The sequence below is a fragment of the Condylura cristata genome, unplaced genomic scaffold (genome assembly GCF_000260355.1).
Source record: "Condylura cristata isolate star-nosed mole 26May11 unplaced genomic scaffold, ConCri1.0 scaffold00001, whole genome shotgun sequence".
In the NCBI taxonomy this organism is placed as follows: domain Eukaryota; kingdom Metazoa; phylum Chordata; class Mammalia; order Eulipotyphla; family Talpidae; genus Condylura; species Condylura cristata.
In genome coordinates, this window is record NW_004567102.1 from 28,643,342 (window position 1) to 28,659,751 (window position 16,410).

General features: G+C 36.3%; 1 protein-coding gene across 1 annotated transcript; it reads left to right on the top strand.

Annotated features, from left to right (window-relative positions):
* Nucleotides 1–566: 566 nt before the first annotated feature.
* DDX43 (DEAD (Asp-Glu-Ala-Asp) box polypeptide 43) lies at nucleotides 567–16,089 on the top strand. The gene is made up of 16 exons (XM_004674047.1): nucleotides 567–792; nucleotides 3,275–3,330; nucleotides 4,734–4,854; nucleotides 5,752–5,886; nucleotides 7,593–7,674; nucleotides 8,626–8,782; nucleotides 8,988–9,106; nucleotides 9,533–9,643; nucleotides 10,029–10,170; nucleotides 10,587–10,687; nucleotides 11,737–11,824; nucleotides 12,850–12,977; nucleotides 13,187–13,296; nucleotides 14,418–14,556; nucleotides 15,337–15,424; nucleotides 15,976–16,089. Exons 1-16 carry the CDS (start codon nucleotides 567–569, stop codon nucleotides 16,087–16,089), a joined length of 1,917 nt encoding a protein of 638 aa, XP_004674104.1.
* The last annotated feature ends 321 nt before the right edge of the window (nucleotides 16,090–16,410 follow it).

A 16,410-nucleotide genomic window follows, 5' to 3' on the forward strand; every position in this document is an offset into this window, starting at 1 on the left:
ATTACATTTCGTGGATTATAAATCAACAATTTATAAAAACTAATATCGGTTAAAATACACTAACTAATATCGTTTAAAATACACTAACGTGCCGCTCATGTATTAATGTAAAAAGGCTGTTTTTCTTGCTTCATATCAATATTTTTATTTGTATACTGCGTCATGTAAAAACAACCTACGTTTACGAGTCACAGTTAAAAAAAAAAAAAAAACGTTTCTAAGGCCCTGAATTGCGGAGTAGAAGGAGTATTTTCAGCGAGGAGAGGTCGAAGGAAATCACATGCTTAAAAAAGGAAATCAAGCTCGGCGCATTGACTCGTTCGAGGCGCGCTGGCAGGTTTAAGAGATCCGATTGGACAAACCCTGAGGGTCCCGCCTACAACGTCTAGTTCACCAATGACTACGCGGCAAGGCTGGGGCCGTGCGGGGCTGGCGTGTCTCGCGCGGGCTCCATAAGTAGCGGCTGCGTGGGCGCCCTTGTAGACTAGCCCCACGACGGCTCTGTCGGGCTGGTGCAGAGCTAGAGCGGAACGACGCCGGACGTGCCGGATCTCATTCACGGAACCATGTCTATGAAAGAAGCAGGAGCCAACGCCCCCTCTGGGGTCGTTGCTTCCCAGGGAAGCTCGGCAGTGACCCGGCCACCCGAGACACCCGCGGAGGAACTGAATCGAAGAGGTCGGGGGGCCCGTAGAAGCGGCAAAGGTGGCGGCTGGAGAGACTCCTCCGCTGGACCCCAGGAACCGCCGCTCTGCTTTGGATTGAAGAAAGACTGGGTCGGCACCGTGATCGGTGAGAGCAAAAGGATGGGTGGGTACGCAGGACGGGTCTTGGGGAGAATGGGTGGGGCCAGGGGCGGAGCCTGGGCAAAGACCTCCCCACCCCATTCTCCTTGTCTCCAATCAGCTGCCACTCAGTGATATTTAGGTCTCTCCACGTAATATTTCTAATACCGTCTGGTGTTGATATGATGTTCTTTAATGCACCTTTTGATAGTTTATAGAGGTTATGTTCTGGGAAAGCAAAGGTTAGAAGACATGAACTTTTCGGTAAAAATCAGGCCTTTTTTGACCCTCCTTGCTGGCACAGAGAGTTAAATAAAGCACACCACTAGGAAGCTAAAGCCACTTCAGCATGCGTTTGATCCCCGCCCCGGAGGTGTTCCACATGGCGTGGCAGACCTCTCCTGAGCCACTGCTGCTCCCCTCAGCAGTGTACTTCGTCGATCTGCCTGTTCTGCTCCCCACTCTGGCTCTGGTGAATCCTCTCCACCGCCCCCCTGCACCTCTGGCTTGTACCCCAATTCTGTATGCACAAATAAATAAATCTTTAAAAAAAAATCAGGCCTTTTCACAGCTTACACCAAAGTGAACAACAAAGCGTTATTAAAATCGGTGTTTCAGCACTGTCTAGAACTATTAACTAATGGGTATTAGCCACGCCTTACACCTAGTTTCTTGAACGTAAGTATGATTTTCTAACAAAAAGCGGGATCTTTTCTTCTTAACTGCACCATGGATCTTACAAATACATTTTTGAAAGGCATTTAGGAATGTAGCTGTGTCGCATTGATTGCCATTAAGTCTGAAGATAAATTCCAACATTTTGCCTATTAAGTTGAGGGAGCTAATATTTTGCTTTGCACCTTTTGAAAATTGTTTGAAAAAATGGAACTGGCAGCGATTAAGTAGAGCCTTATAAGACCGATAGCTAGACCAACATTTTTTAGTCCCTCAAAGAGGCTCAGATATCAGAAGAGTTAAGCTCCCTTAACAAAAGTCACTAGATTTGTAATAAAATCACTTTAAATTCAACACTTCTTGAGGATCTGTGAAATGCAACCTCTGTGCTTGAAAGTACTGACTCGATGTTGGTTATGGATCCAATTTTTTGTTTAAAGATTTTATTTATGCTTACAGAACTGGGGTACAGGCCAGAGATTCAGAGGTGGTGAGAGGATTCACCAGAGACAGAATGGGGAGCAGAACAAGCCAACTGACGAAGCACACTGCCTAGGGGAGCAGCGGGCCAGGAGAGCTCAGGAGAGGTCTGCCCTGCTGTGTGGGTCACCTCTGGGTGGGGGGATTGAACTCATGCTGAAGTGGCTTTAGCTTCCTAGTGCTGTGCTTTAACCAGCTGTGCCACCAGGGAGGGCCCTGGGTGTAGTTTTTTTATGGTAAAAAAAAAAAACAAATTTAAACTTAACAGTTAGTGTAGAGTACAGTATTGGTCATGAGAACAATGTGTAGTAGTTCTCTAAAATGTTTTCATCTTGCATGACTGAAATTATCATTGAACAACTTCAAATTTCCCCATTCCCCCTTCCTTAGTAATCTCCATACTACTTTTGTTCTGTCAACTTGATTATATTAGATACCTCATGAAAATGATCATGCACTATTTGTTTTTAAGTGATTGGCTTATCACTAAACATAATTTCCTCAGATTTCATCCATGTCCCCAAGGCATGGCAGGATTTCTTTTTTTAAGATTGAAAACTTCCATTGTTTGTCTATCCAGATTATTTCCAATCATCATTGCCAGTTCATTTCATTATTTCCACATCTTGATTAAATCATGAATTGTGCCCCCAAGAACATGGGAGGGCAGATAACATTTGAGAGTCTGAATTGAAGTATTTTGGATTAATACCAAGAATTGGAATTATGTATGGTAGTTCTAGTTTAAACTTTTTTGAGGAGTCTATATGGACTTTTGTGTAGACAAATGAACTGGTTGCACCATTAACACTGCACCAGGTACCCTTTTCTTCACATCCTTACCAACACTTATGATCTATTTCTAAAGGATAAGTAAAGTGATAGCTCAGTATGGTTTTGATTTGCATTTCTCAGATGGTTTCAGTATCTCATAGATAACTTGTTGGATATTTGTATGTCTTTAAAGTAATGCTGAGTTGAGTCCATTAATCATTTTTAATTGGATTTTTGTTTGTTAAACTGTATTGTGCAAAAGTTCCAATTTCTCCACATTCTTGCCAACACTTGGGATCCAGTTGGTTTATACTTGGGCTGATGATCAATCCTTGTATCTACCTTTGGGAAAAGGAGCTTTTTATCGCCCACCTTAATTGGGACTAGAAAGCTTTTGATTCCCAGCTTCCTCACTGAAAATGATACCAGACTCTCAGAACCTTTCTTGGATAATATGAGAAAGAAATAGAGAAGATTCTTTGAGAAAAGTAGGTAAATTTCCTGTATTGATTTCAACTTGGCTTTTTTCTTTTAAAAACTACTTTATTTTAATAAAACAGGTCGTGGTGGGTCAAAAATAAGAGATATTCAAAGTACAACAAACACCAAAATACAGGTAAGTGATGTGTGTTCTTAAAAGCCTTATTCATCCCTAACTCTAATTTCTGCTGCAGTTATTACCTTACTGTGTAAACTTAGATATGATACATGAAAGCTCTTCAGACTACCATTCTTTTTAAGAACTACCTAAATTGTGCTCCATTCCATATCTAGGTTTTTTTCACTCATAGAGGTAAAAATCTTTAGTGATAGCCTCCACTGAAGAATGAGATCTCCCGGGAGCACTCGTTTTGATCTTCCTGACCATCACTCCTCAAATCTTGACTTTCTGTATTTCAAAACCAGAAATCTCAAGATTCTTCTCTCCCTTTATCTTATAACCAGCCCATCACTGAGCTTTCTTTCCTGTACTTCTCAAGGAAATTCACATCATTTGGAGGTTTGCCCAGCTGTCCATCCTGCTTACAATTTTCACAATGGCTAGGATAGTCTTTCTAAAACACAAATTATGTGTTTATAACCTATATCTTCCTAAAACCCTTATATAATATCTAAGACTTATTCTCATAGCCTACTTGATCTGGCTCCTTCAACCTCTACCTTCCTCTATCCTTACTCCCTCAGTCCACTCCTCAAGTATTCCTGCTCAGTTCTGACATTCTCTTGTCCTAGTTAATGTTATCTCTACAGAAAGAATTCCTGCTTCCCCAGTCTGTGTAGGTGTCTTTTTTGTATTCTCTCATCATCCCATTTCAGCCTTTTTAAAGCACGTACACAAAATATCTGTGAACTCTGCAGGTGGTAAGCTTTGTTGTAATCATCAGTCTAAGACATGTAGTAGATCTAGATAACTACTATTGAATCAGTGAGGGTAGCTGAGATTATGTACATTTGAAGATGTTGCTTTAGGTCTTATCCTTCAAGTATCCTTTTAGCCTTCTAAGTTTGCTTCCATTACAGTATACTGTAATACATACATACTGAATATATGTGTATACATAATGTATAAATATGTTAAAAATTTCATGCCAAGTTTCACAGTACTATCAGTTATTACTATCAGTTATTTTTAAATAGCCTATAAATTAATCCACTCCACTCCATCCCTGTACAATTCTGTAAAATTAACCTAATAACCATTTCATATGTGAGAAGTGAGACACAAAGTAATTGAAATCACTTATTAGGTATAACACCATGATCTAACACTATTTGTTGAATTTACTCACTACCTGTCAGTCGTTGTAAAATTAGTGCTCTCACACTCCTTCCCTCCTCCCCTCATCTAGCCAAGAGCTAAGTCTCAGTAGCATCCCTTTCATAAATTAGAATCTTAGACACTGAAATGATCAATACCAATAGTATGTGCTGTTTATACTTTATACTGTGTTGAGTGATTGGGAGATGGTAATGAAGTTACTTTAATCTCACTTATTTCCCCCTTGTGTCCCTTTATAGATAATAAAAGGGCATCCGGAAGCTGAGGTCAAAATTTTTGGCAGCAAAGCAATGCAGACAAAAGCTAAAGCAATGATAGAGAATCTTGTTAAAAAACAAGATTACAGTTCACCTAAAGTTGGTAAGTAATTTTTGCCACTACAGTCCTGTAAAATTTCTAAAATTTTGTTTGTTGTTATATACTATGTTGTTGCTGATGTTTTTCCTCATACGTTTTAGATTGTCATCATTAAATCTACTGTGCTAGGGTTTTTTTTTTCTGTTAAGTCCCAAAATCCTCTTTTCCTCAAATTAAATATCTACTTAATCTCTGTAGTTAAATCTAGATTGTTTGTCTTAAGCCAAAAATAAATTTATTTTTTAATGGGAGCCCAAATCTTTTTAAAGATTTATTTTATTTATTTATGTATATAAGAACTGGGATGTAGGCCAGAGGTTGGGATGGGAAATAAACTTTTAAAAATAGCCCCTAATTAGTGGAAGTGGAACAAAGATTAGTCCTGGCCTCTTGACTCTATGGTGTTTTCCCTAGATTATCACAGATTTAGAAAAAAAAGCCTTAATTATTTTGGGGGTATTTTTAATATCTCAAATATTCTTGGACTAGAAAAAGAAATTATTGAATTATTTCTGGAAGCAACATGGAATTTTAGAGTGTCTTGGTTTCAGAAGACCTAATATTCCTTAGTGTTTGTTAGGAAAGATAAGACTCTGTCTTGGGTTTAACAATTGCCTCACAGGATTATTGTAGTGACTAAGTGATATATGTGTGATTCATTACTATGTATTAGGACCTCATACTGTTTTCCTTCAATAATATGATTCTGTTTCATAAAATTGATGGCATAAACCATGACCAGAATTATCATTGTACTGTAGTGGCACTATAACTCTAAATTTTGTTATTTGAAGCATTATTTTGTGGTTTTGAAACACAAACTATAATAGTATAATAATTTTGAGGATTTTTTTACTAAGATGTATTTTGTAATTAAGTTGGCAAAAATATTTTTAACAGATATTGTTGCATTCCAACCTTCTGTTGGAAAATATGTACAGACAGATGACAGTTTTGTCACAGATGATCAACCTTTGATTGATTGGGATCAGATTCGAGAAGACGCTTTGAAATGGGAAAAAAAAAAATGGGCAGGTTAGTATCCTGACATTTACACATGGCATTGGTATTTCTCTTTACAGAAGTTTTTATTCTTTATAAAATATCCCTTATACTTAGCAATGAATCTATGTGAAAAATGAGTAAAATTTGAAGTGCTACAAGAAGTTCCTAGGGCAGGATAGTTTCTATATTGCCTGAGTTGTGATTTATTTTATAGATGGAAAATTAAAACATTAAACTTATTTACACTTTGTATTATTTGAGGTAACTCACTACTAAAATTTTATTATTTTTTAAAGATATATTTTACTTACCAGAGCATATAAGAACTGGGGTACAGGTCAGAGGTGTGGGGTGAGTTAGAGGGTTCACTAGAGATAGAGTGGGGATCAGAAAAGGCAGAATGACTGAAATACACTGCGAGGAGAGTAGCTGGCCAAAAAGGGAGAGGTCTGCTGTACCAAATGGGTCACCTCCCTGGGCTGGGATTGAACTCTTGCTCAGTGGCTGTCAGTAGCTTAATAGTGCTGAGACTTAACCCTTAGCACTGCCAGGGAGGAGCCCTGCTGAAATTTTAGATAGGAAATCAGGCCCAAAGGGAAGAATGAAGGGAATAAACATTCCAATATCATATTCCAACCAAACAACCATAAGTTGTTAACATTGATGCTGTTGGTGTGTCTGAGCTGAAAAGAGCAAAATCAATAGGGAAAAAACACCTTATGAAGTAGCAGATAGTTGTTGAGATTTAATTTTTAAAACTTTAAGCAAATTTCCAACTTGGAAATATTTCACATTATAGCCACTGAATTTCAGAGTAAACTCAGGCACTAATTTTGGTCATCAGAATGAGACAGTTAAAAAAAAAAAAAAAAGAATGAGGCTGTAATATAATGTCATGGTTTTTTTAAAAAGATTTATTTGTTTATTCACTCAAGACCTGGGGTATAGGCCAAAGGTGCAGATGAAAGGATTTACCAGAGGCAGAGTGGAGAGCAAAACAGGCAGATTGACTGAAATACACTGCTGAGGGGAACAGCACACATAACAGGAGAAGTCTGTTGTGCCGTGTGGGTCACCTCCCTGGCCCAGGATTGAACTCATGCTGCAGTGGTTGTGGATAGCTTCATAATACTGCACTTTAACTTGTGCCACCAGGGAGGCCCCAGTATTGTGTATTTTAAATCAAAAAGCTAATGCACCAATCTGTGACAAATATAAATAGTGATTAACCCCATTGTCATGGTTAACCTATCTATATGTTAAGTTTCTGATATATTATTCACAATGTTTTTATGGAGCAGGGTGATTTGGGATAAGAAGCCAAAAGTTTAAAGTTGGAAGAAGTTTACTAGGCAATTAAGAGCAATCACACTTCAGAAGATTGAAAAAAGATAATTAATTTCTAAACAGTAATGAGATAGACCTTCAATGAAAAGATAAAATCATTCGACTAAGTTTAAGAAAGATTGACCAACTGTGATAATTTATTTTGTAAATTGTAGTTTCTTTTATTTTAAATTTAATTGTTAAACTTAAAAAAAAAAGAACTGAAATAAAACTCAAAAAGAGATCTTAAACTGTCATAAGCTTGGCTTGTAAAAGCAAGAATGACTATCTAAAACTATGTTGCAAGGTGAACTTCTTTTGTATTTTAATTTAATTTTTTTTACTTTACGTGTCAGTGAAATGTAAATTCTGATTATTTATCAAGGTTTGAATTTTCACATTTTCCTCAGATTTACCTCCAATTAAGAAAAATTTTTATACTGAGTCAGAAACCACAAGCTCAATGTCACAAGTGCAAATAGACAATTGGAGGTGAGTAGTTTTATTTCACTATGTCTTTAAGTGAGTTTTTATCAGTTATTAAATTAATTCATTAGACAAAGATTTGAAATTATTGCTTTTGAAAACTATATGTTCCATCTTTAAAGGAAAAATTGTTGGATCTATGTTACATATTTTAAAGTATGTATATATAAATAGAGCATATTTAGGGCATTGTGTAGTATTTATTGCTACGCAATAAAACAACTTTCTGAAAAGAAGCAAAACGTATCTAACAGAGGGTTTCACCAGAAAGCTAGTGAACATTTAAAATATGGCTAGTTTAATTGAGGAAATTGAACTTTAAGTGGGTACATGTGGTTAGCATATGCCATTCTGAACAGCAGTTTTAGAGAATTATTTTGCCAGCTTCTAAAAGTCATAAGAAATTGATCTGATACCTCTGATACCTGAATATTGGATTAATTTATTATTCTTGAATCTTTCTTATCTGAAATTAAAGATCCCAGGGACAACTTTTTTTTCTAAGATATTATAATGCAGAACAGTTATTCTTGGGTTAGGTTAGAGCTCAGACTTTAGCCGAGTCTCATAATTACTGTCAAGTGATAAAATTCCTCCTTCTCAGGATTGTTAAGGATCAATTGAGGAAATATGTATGGAACATTTTAGGCTTTCAAGAAGTGTTTGCCAAATATGACTTTGAATTATGAAACATTTAATTTTTAGGTTCTGTTCTTAACCTTTCCATGAATCTTTCATTTATCCATTTACACGTAAAATGTATTTTTTTTCTTTTCTGCAGCTATTTGATAAGAAAAAGAGGAACTCACTTCACTTTATTAGTTATTAAATTTTACTGATTTTTACCTTTTGTAGTTGGATTTCTAGATATGATCTGAGCTAATTTCTAGGGAAATTTTCTTAATTTGGAATGAAGGGATCAAAGTCATTAATCCTTGTTCGATTTTTCCCTCAAAGGAAGGAAAATTATAATATAATGTGCGATGACTTGAAAGATGGTAAAAAACGCCCTATCCCCAATCCTACGTGTAAATTTGAAGATGCCTTTCAGTGTTATCCTGAAGTTATGGAAAACATTAAAAAGGCAGGTTTTCAAAAGCCAACACCAATTCAGGTATGCATCATCTAATTGTTTCTCCCCTCAAACCAATATCTGAATATTAGGGGTTTAAACACCAGGCGGTAACTGTCGTTTACAAGCTGTCTTAAGTACCACCTGTGCCAGTGCTTTGCATTCAAAGTATGATTGGAGCTGGGAGAGGTCAGACACTTGAAAAAAAAGAATGTACTATCTATTTTAATGTTTCATTCTGTTTCAGTCACAGGCATGGCCAATAGTTCTGCAAGGAATCGATCTTATAGGAGTAGCCCAAACTGGAACAGGGAAGACATTGTCCTACTTAATGCCTGGATTTATTCACTTGGACTCTCAACCAGTGTGAGAATTTCTACAGCTGTGTTCTCTTTATAGGGCTTTAATAAATGATACTACAGTTTCTTTCATCTATTGCATTAGTCAAAGAGCAATGACAAAATATTTTTTGGAAGCAATGGCAATATCTACCAAAATCTTTAATAGTGTCATATTGAAAGCAGAGAGTCTAAATTTTAGCATATGTCCAAATATAGTATGCTATTTTCTGAGAGGATGTTTGACCCAAAAGAGCATTAACCATGTTAATTAAAAAGGCTGGTGTCTGGGCCCTCATATTTTTCCCTTATTTGGTTATTTTCCTGTATCTCTCCCTTCCATGGTAAATGTTTGTGACTTCAGTACTCACAGTGACAAATCCTGAAAGCACTGTAACAATGTACCAGGTGTCTAAAACAAATGATCTAATATTACTCTCTTTTCTTTTCAAAGAACTAGAGGAAAAAGGAATGGGCCTGGTATGTTAGTCCTTACACCCACTCGAGAATTAGCTCTTCAAGTGGAAGCTGAGTGTTCAAAATATATATATAAAGGTCTTAGAAGGTAAATCATTTATTTGGTCTCTCCTGCATCAGTATTCTAAAAATTTATAGCTATGTTTTCTCCCCTTTATCTTTCACATATTTTTGAGACTGTAATTGGCTTAGAATGATTCACGTATTATTCCAATCCAAACCAACTATAGCCAAGGCAGTTGGGTTAAAATAATAATATAGTTTATTGGTACGGCTCTTTAGGCCATTTGACCCAATATTGTTGGAAGTGGATAGTACTCAGAAAGTTATAACTACTACTAAAAGCATCTGTCATTTATTTGATAGATATACCTTTAATTTGTTATCAGTAGTTCCAGACTTCTAAGTTGGTTGGGATTTTGAGCTGTGCTGAAATCTACCTTGCCTAAACATTCACCTCTCTTTTCTCTTAGTGTGTGTATATATGGTGGTGGAGACAGAGGTGGACAAATAAAAGACTTGCTAAAGGGTGTAGATATCATTATTGCAACTCCTGGGAGATTGAATGATCTGCAAATGAATAATTTTGTCAACCTGAGAAGCATAACCTACTTGGTAATCTTTAAGTATATGGGTTTGGGATACTAGGAAGAACTGAACTCTTATTAAGAGATTTTTTTTTTAAAAAAGCTGAAATAATGGTTTTAAATTCTAAGAGTATTCCCCATTTTCTCTAGTATAATGTTGGGAAAATGCAAGTAAATACAAAAGAAAATTAGAATACACGTGAATTTTTAAACACTTGGATTTTTTTTTTATTGAATAGATTGAGAAACTATTAGCTTAAAATCAAACTATGTTAGAAAGCCAAAACAGATGGTTTATATTCCCCTGGAGAAATGAAAATTTTCCCGTAAGTAACAAGGGAAATGAGACAAATTCACCTAGTAGTATTAGACTCATAAAGACCCATTAGAGTATAAACATATTAGCTGCCATATCTAATCTACCCACAATCATTTTTAACACAGGTTTTAGATGAAGCTGACAAGATGTTGGATATGGGATTTGAACCCCAGATAATGAAGATTTTATTAGATGTGCGCCCAGACAGACAAACTGTGATGACAAGGTAAGTGTGTGCTTAAATGCTAGTCAACAAAATTAGATGTCAGTGGAATAGAATTCATTCTTTTTAGTTGATTTCCACTCAGAACACTGAATTTTAGAGCATTACTTAAAGGTATTGAGATCCTTAAGTTAAAGAATGAGTTTGATACTTCAGTGTAACAATGTACAAACCACATTTGGTTTCCAAGTACAGGTAGAGACATCTGTAAAGGCAGAAGGGACACTGTTTGATAGTGAAGAGTCTCACATTTAAGCATGTGATTACCCTTCCTAAGAAGTAAACATATCATTACCGTATGCTTTTTAGCCCAACATAAAGCTGAGAAAGCAATTTTCATTTAAATGCAGAGTGATCTATAAACCAGTTTTTTCTGAACTTAAATCCTTTGTGTCACCAACATTAAAAAATAGCATATAGTTGAAGGGATATACTAAATTTCCTCATTTTGTTATTAGTAATTTTCCCATTTTAAGGAAAATGAGGGCCCTCCCTGGTGGTGCAATGGGTTAAAGCACAGCACTACGAAGCTAAAGCCACTTCAGCAAGAGTTCGATCCCCCGCCCAGAGGTGACCCACATGGCATGGCAGACCTCTCCTGATCCACCCACTGCTCCCCTCAGCAGTGTACTTCTTTGATCAGCCTGTTCTGCTCCCCCACTATGTCTCTGGTGAATCCTCTCACCACCCCTGCACCTCTAGCCTGTTTCCCAGTTCTGTATGCATAAATCAGTAAATTTTTAAAAACAAAAAAAGACTGAGAGAACTAATATAACATTTGAAGTCATTTTACTTTTCCATTTTTAATCTGTTCTATAGATTAGAATATAAGATATGTGTCTTCCGCCTATTTATTTAAATTTTTCATCTGTTGATAGTAGTAACATTATAGTTGAGCAGTTCTTTGTGATACACTTATTATTTGTAAAATATGCCACTCTGAAAATTATAAGTTTGCTTTTCATGGATAATTTCATTCATAGTTTTTGAAAACCTTAGTAATATTTGTTTTATAATAAAATTTTGATATTTTCATCTTGTCTTATTTATAGTGCAACTTGGCCATATGCTGTCCGTCGACTTGCACAATCATATTTGAAAGAGCCAATGATTGTATATGTTGGCACTTTGGATCTAGTTGTAAGTTTGTTTTTCATACTGTTGTTAAAGTATTTCTTAAGTAAGAATTTAATTTGTCTTTTTTTTTTTGCATGGTTGTTCTGCACACTCGCCAGTATTACAGCAAATCCTAAAAGCATATGATTTTATCCACAAATACTTACATATTTATCTCTAAAAAATGATTTTAGCATGCTACAGTACTATTTCACATTTAACATTGTTAGAATTTCCTAGTGCTGTTAAGTATACAGTGTTCTACTTTCACCACATCTCAGGATGGCATGAAATCTAGTTCTAAAAAGATCTCCAGTGCTATCTAAGTAAGTGTAGTATTCTCTTTTTGTGAAATTAAGATTAATCAAGAGTTTCAGATGCTAAAAAATTATAAAATGTATAATTAACTATCTCATATCTCTCTTACTTTATGAATTTCTGAACTTTCACTTAATTGGTACTGGCCTTTCACTTGGCCATTAGTGAAACTGATCTTTTTCCTTAATCCCTAATAATAATGACTCATTGTGTTGACTCATTTCACTACAGATTTAATGGAAGATAGAATAAATGCTTAACATTTTCCATTCATGAAATGTTATTAAAATCTATTTTATATGTGATTCAAAAAATGATATCTATGGCATTATATTTTGAATTTTGCATTAAATTACCAAATTGGAACTCCTGTGTCACTAGCTAATCATCTTCCTTCATTGAATAAGAACTATACCCAGAATTTATGATGACAGTGTTTGTAAACTTGAACTCACCACAGAGATTTCTTTGCCTGCAATGGTGACTATTGCTTTCAACACACTGCCACGCATTCAGGAGTTCCCAGTTTAGCTAGGTGAGTGAGTGATAATAAGTGAAAGGATCAGTACAAATACTAGAGTAAAAATGAGTAGTTTTGCAAAGACCCACTTTTTTTCTGAGTAGCTTATAAAAAACATTAACCAATCAATGACAGAAGTAAGGTGAATTTCAAGTCAATGTATGGAATTTACCCCTCAGTGTTAATAGATTATGATCTTTGAATCCTTTAGGCTGTCAATACCGTGAAACAGAACATAATTGTCACCACAGAAGAGGAGAAACGATCTCATATTCAAACTTTCCTAGAGAACATGTCTCCCAAAGATAAAGTCATAGTATTTGTCAGCAGAAAATCTGTGTAGGTGTTTTTTTCTCTTATAACCTTAGTCATCAATCATATTGATTTGTTAAGTATCATGTCAATTTGTATAATAACTTCAAATGGGGGCACATATATCTTAAAGAATAGTATGCCAGATTATTGCTTGTAGACATAAAAACGAGTAAATAGATGGTATAAGAATAAAACCTTAATTTTAAGATCACTAACTTTATATTTTGTTTCAGTGCTGATCACTTATCAAGTGACCTGGTTCTCCGACATATATCAGTAGAGTCTCTGCATGGCAATAGAGAACAGAGCGACCGAGAGAGAGCATTAGAAAATTTTAAAACAGGTACATTTATATAGTTGGTGTCTGTTGTAGTTTATTTTTTTAAAGATTTATTTATGCATACAAGAAGTGGGGTACAAGCCAGAGGTGCTAGAGGTGGGAATAGTGAGAAGATTCCCTAAAGACAGAGTGGGGAACAGAACAAGCAAATTGCCTCAAATTTGCTGCTGAGGGGAGCAGAAAGCAAGACAGGAGAGGTCTGCTGCACCATGTGGGTCACCTCCCTGTTCAGGGATCCAACTCATGCTGCAGTGGCTGTGGATAGGTTCATAGTGCTGCACTTTAACCTCTGTACCACCAGGGAGGCCCTCTGTTGTAGTTCAGAAATGCCCAGTGCCTGGGCTGTATGAATGACAGCACCATTCCATGGAACCGATTTCTAAGCTCTGTTCTCAACTTGCAGGTCCCAACTTGCAGGTCTAAATATTTACCAGACTCTCAGAACTATCCATACTCAGAAAGTTAATATTTAAGCCTAAGTATCAAGGTAATAATTTTCAGTGGGAAATGTTTCTATTAATTTATGTAATAGGTAGGTATACAGCTCTGTGATATGGTTCAGATGATTCAGGGGCTATTTGTGGAACCAGGTATCTATTGTGTTGTAATTTTCCAGCAATGAGAAAATTTTTAGAATCTTTAACATTTTTAGATCTTTAGCATCTTCACATTTTTAGTATCTTTTTTTCCTTAGATTGTTTCTGTTGTTGTTGTTGCAGTAATGTTTGTTTTTTTTTTACATCATACTTCATTTTGTGCATTTTTTCATCTCAGTTGTAAACCCGATGGGCTTCCCACCACCAGTTCATCTGGGAGCTCTCACCATAGTCCCATGCACTCTTCCCACCCCAGGTTTGAGCCCATTCCTGTTCCACCCCATAACATGTCTCTGGTTTACAGTTGTTCGTTGTTTTGGTTTTTACATTATTACATTTCTTCTCTTTCTTTCCCCCTGATCCCTTACGCTCCTGCTATGAGTGAACTTTTTTTTTTACCTTAATGAGTGTTTTACTATAAGCAGTAATAGTTCACCTGATTAAATATTAAGGTAAAATATATTTTTGATATGTGTGTTGGACTGGTTTATGTCAGAATGTCCATGTTCGTTTGGTTTTATTCTTTAGGTAAAGTGAGAATACTGATAGCTACTGACTTAGCATCTCGAGGTCTCGATGTCCACGATATCACACATGTCTATAATTACGATTTTCCACGAAACATTGAAGAGTATGTACACAGAGTAGGGCGTACTGGAAGAGCAGGGTAAGTAAGCAGAATCCACCCATGAATAAGCCAGTTTGGCTCCTTATTCCTCCCCCATACTTTTGCTACCTGCAGAATTGTTTTGTTCTCTTACCTATAAATTGCCTTCACCTCCCCAGAACCTCCTTCACTACATAACCCCTTTTGAATTGGCTTTTTTCATATTCAGCCAGACCTCTCCATGTTAATTGCACATGACTGTTTCTGAGTCAACTCATCTTCCTATCTGTGGTGTCACAACACTGAGCTATATCCAGTGGTTATTATTGTCCAGGTTAGCATATGTATTATTTATTTATGTATGCAAGAGCTAGGGGGTAGTCCAAAGGTGCAGGGTGATATGAAGATTTGCCAGAGACAGAGTAGGAAGCAAAACAGATGGAATGAATGAAATACACCACTGAGGGTTGTTGCAGTGGGCAAGACAGAAGTCTGCTGCATAATGTGGGCCAGCTCCCTTGCCAGGGCTCGAACTCATGTTGCAGTGGTTGCCAGTAGCTTCATAGAGCTGAGACTTAACTCCTTGTACCACCAAGGAGTCCTAAAATAGGACTTCTTTCCTTAAAAGTATTACTGTCATAATCCCTGTAACATGCCAATTAATAAATTGTGATCATTTAGATTCCAAGTTTCTGTTTGAATGATGCCAACTCTTAATGAATAATGCTTAATTGGGTTTTTCAGAATTGAAGTTTTGTTGTTGCTGTGTTTATTTTGCTATTTTGCTAACTGAATCATGAATGCAAATTGTCAAATAACCCGTTGTTTTCCTCTCCTAAGGAGGACAGGAGTGTCAATTACTCTTGTCACTAGAAATGATTGGAGGGTTGCTAATGAATTAATTAGTATTCTGGAAAGAGCACATCAGGTAAGAATATACAATTCATTAGAACACTGCTTACCAGTTTTCTAAATTTCATTTATGAAGGATTATTGCTTATCAGAAAAGGCAGATATTAAGCAAGTAAACATGTTATGAGGGCTATGGCATGGCAAAGATAAGGAGCTATAGGATGCCATAATCAGGGAACTTAAGCTCATGTGGTAAACATAAATGAAAACTACTGAGGAGGAAACCAGTGTGGTGGATGTGCAAGAGCTGTAGAAGAATGATTGAAGTGTTTGATCAGGAGAACATAACCAGGCCCAGAAGGGAGAAAGAACCACACAGAAAGTGGCATGCAACAAGAGGACACTACAAGCAAGGGAGTGGCATAGTGGTGGGTGACTTTAAGATTAGTTTGGTTTTACCACCTGAAGATAGATTCAAAGTTAATATGCAGATATACAGTTCAAATACATTTCATTGTATTAAAAGATGTCATATGTTCAGTTGTTGGGGGTATTCTATCATATTGTTGAAAATCTATTGTACTGAAGAAAAAAACTCAATCCTAATAACATATTTAATGGTTTCAGAGTATCCCAGAGGATCTTGTGTCTATGGCTGAGAGATACAAGGCAAATAAGCTGAAAAAAGAAATGGAAAAAAAAATGGGAAGACCCCAAGGAAAACCCAAGAAACTTTTCTAATAAGTCTGGTTGAACAGTGGCATCAGACTACTTACATGAGGTAAAATTTGGATAACACACAGACTTTCAAATGTCTGTTTTCCTGTACTAGGCTTTGTTGCTTATTAAAATCAGCATTATCTATTAGTCTTTAACATAATACCTAGGCTTAAATATTAGCTTTTGAGTTTGGATAGTTCTGAGAGTCTGATAAATATTTAGTCCCCAAGTTGAGGACAGAGCTTAGAAATCGGTTCCATGGAATGGTGCTGTCATTCATACAAGCCCAGGCACTGGGCATTTCTGAACTACAACAGAGGGCCTCCCTGGTGGTACAGAGGT

Excerpts from the sequence above, each read along its gene's own strand:
- DDX43 (XM_004674047.1), top strand. The coding sequence starts at position 567 with ATGTCTATGAAAGAAGCAGGAGCCAACGCCCCCTCTGGGGTCGTTGCT. Across the intron at positions 793-3,274 it reads CTGGGTCGGCACCGTGATCG|GTCGTGGTGGGTCAAAAATA; the intron begins GTGAGAGCAAAA and ends TTAATAAAACAG. Across the intron at positions 10,171-10,586 it reads TGAGAAGCATAACCTACTTG|GTTTTAGATGAAGCTGACAA; the intron begins GTAATCTTTAAG and ends TTTTTAACACAG.